The 3,752-nt window shown below is 46.2% G+C and overlaps 1 protein-coding gene across 1 annotated transcript in view; it reads left to right on the top strand.

Annotated features, from left to right (window-relative positions):
• Window positions 1-2,477: 2,477 nt before the first annotated feature.
• The window catches only part of Tnfsf8 (TNF superfamily member 8), a 26,885-nt gene continuing 25,610 nt past the window's right edge, over window positions 2,478-3,752 (top strand). Inside the window, exon 1 of the mRNA XM_031377650.1 lies at window positions 2,478-2,945. Within this exon, the coding sequence (XP_031233510.1) occupies window positions 2,736-2,945 (210 nt within the window). The 5' untranslated portion in view covers window positions 2,478-2,735. The remainder of the gene's footprint in view (window positions 2,946-3,752) is intronic.

Raw genomic sequence — 3,752 nt, 5'->3', positions numbered from 1 at the left:
GGTCCTCACACTCGATCACTGGGTGAGTTCTCAAACCCTTCACGTGTCATTTCAGTGTCTCCATTTCCTTCCTTGTGGAATAAATAATTTGAGCTAAATAATCACAAGACTCCATATTTCATGTATCATTTATTGACTCTGGGCCTTATAAAGTGAGTAATCAGCTAGGCTCAGCCCTTCTACCTGGTCTTCCTCTGCTCTAGCCAAGTTCTGCTTTTTTTTTTTTTTTTTTTTGCATTTTACGTTTTACATTTCCTGTGCAGTTTTACCTCCAAGAAGGATTTGAAATAACTCAGCAGGGAACCTGTAGGATCCTTCATTTTGCACCTTGTGTGGCTTAGGCAGAAATAGATAGGTGCCTGTTATCACAAGGAGTTAACTGCTAGGTTGCCTGGACCAGATCTTGCAACATATTAAAAACATAGAGGAGTTGAAGACAATGGGAGTAGGGAATAGGGTGCCTCTGAAATTTCATGAGCAGAGGATGCAACCACAAAAGAAGTGAAGCTTGGCTCACAAACTGTTAGTGACTGATCTGAAAATCTCAACTGTTCAGAAGGTTCTAAGAACAAAGGGTGATTTTCCCCCCTGTCAGCCCTCCCTCCTAGGACAATGTACAATATGCAAAACTGTAAGTATAAGACAAACATTTTTTTCCACTGCCTCCTCAGCCCCACGGGCCTTCAGGAAGACCTGAACTTTAAGCAAAGCCTTTTTATTTTCAACACCCACAGCTTCCATTCAGCAATCAGAAGTTTTCCACTTCGATCAAAGGGGCTAAAGAGAGAGGGCCAAGGGAACAGCCGGTTCTCAGCAGCTCTGGGCAGATTGCCACCCACTCCCTGTCCGTACCCAGCAAAGGACAAGGCCTTCTCCCTTTGTCAAACAAGTGTACCCCCCAAAACACTAGCTTGCCTTGCCCTTTCTAAACCAGCAGGACAAGCGAATATGGACAAACCTATCTTCCAAAGCCCAAACTCCACTTCCTAGACAACCAGAGGGAGACACTGACCATGAAGAAGAGATTCACCAGTTCGCTCCCCACTGCCTCTCTCATCTCTGTGGATTTTCATTTTATGAACTCACCAAAAAGGGCCTCTAGACCATCTCCTAAGTCTAAGCTGCTTTGCACAATGTTCAAATAGAGATCTACACAGATCCAGAAAGGTGAATAATCCAAGCCTGGCTTTGGATATGGCATTTCGTTGGGGCTTCTGATATGTCCCATGACCTGCAAAGGTAGATTATAGCCAAAAGAGAAGGGTGCTGTCTATCCCAAGGGAAATAGCAGATGAGGTTTCTGGAGGCCACATCTGGAGGCAGCTACGAATCTTTTGGAGGTATTCTGAAATAAAGGTCATTCATATCAACAGATATGATCCAGCTCTGTGTCCCAGGGATCTATTTATTATACGAAATTCCAGACATGGCCCAGAGGGCAACATGGTCTGTTTAACAGGAATTGTTCAACAACAGCTGCCAAGCGTATTCCCATTCACGAAGCCCTCTTACATCATCCTGTTTGATCTTCCTCATGACTGCAAGGCAGAGGGGGTTTAAAGCAAGGGCTGTGTTGACTTACTCAAGGGGCAAAGCTGAGAAGAGGAAAGGCTCGGATGCCACATTCGGTTTTCAGCCTGTAAGGAAAGAGTCCTGCAGGCTTTTGGAGCCAGGCTGGTTTGCATATCCCACCAAGTTCTTCCGTTAGATTAGCACTGGTAGACTTCGTTGAGAATGCTTTTATGCTTGCTTGGCCTCAGTTTTCTATGCTGTGAAGAAGTATTACTTGCCTCTGAGGCTGGTGATAAGTGTGAAGTCAGCCTCTAAGCCAGGTTTCCAAGACAGTGAGTGCCTGAGCCAGAATGGCTGATTCTAGTAACCTCTGTGCGCAAACTCATCACAAACACCTGGAGCACTATTTGCACCGCTGCACACCCCACTGACACTTCACACACTCGTTCCACAGCACTGAGCCTCCCCTTCCTGACCCCCTCACTAATTTCTTCCCCTAGTACGAACTTTATGGAAAGCCAGTTTCATCTGCAAATTTAACAGCCCCAGAGATCATGCTCCAAGAGATTTAGGAGCCTTGGTTCAAAAGCAAATTATTCCCAAATTCCTGTTCTCTCACCATGTCTTTGAAACTATCCTCAAATTTTCTACTGCCACCACCTTGTCTCCAGGTAGGTAAATGCCCATACAGTGGGCATTTCTTCTTTCCCAAGAATGGATGTATTTCCAGTTTAGAGTATGCTGTTGGACAACCCCAACAGTCATTGCGCTGCTGACAAAGGACTGCTTTCAACGGGGACCCAGCAAAGAGACTAATCTGGTAGCTTTCTGGGCCACCAGCATGGATCGTGCAGTGTGCAGGGTCCCCACGGCAAAGCGTTCTGTGACTGAGCCTAAAGGAAACAGAAGTGGTTGGTGTACACACACACGCGGAACTGTCTCCTTCCTACTACCCGCTGACATCAACCATCGTCTCTCGCTACAATTTCTCTGCACTCAGATTAATCCCAGGCTATGAAAAATGAACCTCTTCCCCACCCTTGCAGCTACCCTTTGCCTCACGCCCCCAGAGAAGAGTTTCTCCATCCGGCAACTGGTGAAGGCTTTTTTCCAAGTCACATGATCCAGGATGCAGGGGGAAATCCTTCTTGGAACACAGCTGGGTGCAGAATCTAATCAGATGAGGAGAGATAAGGTGTGATGTGGGACAGACTATATAAAGCATGAAGCCAGGGCTGCAACAAGCAGGCAGCTGTGGGGCCCCTTTCCCTGACCCAGCCATGCAGGTGCCGCCTGGCTCGGTAGCCAGCCCCTGGAGAATCACGAGGCCCTGGAGAAGCACAAGTCGCAGCTACTTCTACCTCAGTACCACCGCATTGGTGTGCCTTGTTGTGGCCGTGGCGATCATTCTGGTCCTGGTAGTCCAGAAAAAGGTGAGTAAACTTTTTTCTGCTTTTCTTTCCTCATTTATAATTTGCATCCTCTAGGGAACAGCTCCGGGATGCTAATGAATAGTTTAAACTGGGAGCAAAAACATTAAAAAAGTGAAAATAAGTAAAACTATGCATAGAGAGAAACATTGTATCAGAGAAGAGGGAAAAAACTAGAAATGAACTTTCTGCACTCATTTGGAGTTTTTTAAGAGGAATAGAACTGGACATGAGCTCAAAATTTCCCAGATGTACTTGAGCCAAAAGAGCAGAGAGGAACTTCTGACCTTGAGAAATTAAGATTTAAGCCCAGATGGGTCACAGCCTCACAGTATGGAGAGAGGAAGCATAGGGAGCCCTGCTGGTGTGTGTGCATATGTGGGTATCACTTCCGTAAGGCGCTCATCCTAATTCTAAGGTTATTCCTCAATCCATACTCCCAGGGCTTCCGAAGCCTCTCTATTGCCAAGAGACTGTCTGTTGTTGCTGTTGTTCGTTTGTTTGTTGTTGTTGTTGTTCGTTTGCTTGCTTGCTTGTTTTTAGTGAGGAGCTACTTTTTTGTTTTGCTTTGTTTTTGGTTTTGTTTCTTATTTTTATTTCGAGACAGGGTTCTCTGGGTAGCCCTGGCTGTCCTGGAACTCACTCTGTAGACCAGGCTGGCCTCCAACTCGGAAATCTACCTGCCTCTGTCTCCCAAGTGCTGGGATTAAAGGCATGTGCCAAAACTGTCCTGCAAGGAGCTACTGTTTTAAAGACTGTGGTGAGAGAGAGAGAGAGAGAGAGAGAGAGAGAGAGAGAGAGAGAGAGAGA

Source organism: Mastomys coucha, unplaced genomic scaffold (genome assembly GCF_008632895.1).
Source record: "Mastomys coucha isolate ucsf_1 unplaced genomic scaffold, UCSF_Mcou_1 pScaffold18, whole genome shotgun sequence".
NCBI lineage: Eukaryota > Metazoa > Chordata > Mammalia > Rodentia > Muridae > Mastomys > Mastomys coucha.
The sequence above is the reverse complement of the archived record's forward strand: the minus strand, read 5'-3'. Positions and strand labels throughout refer to the sequence as shown.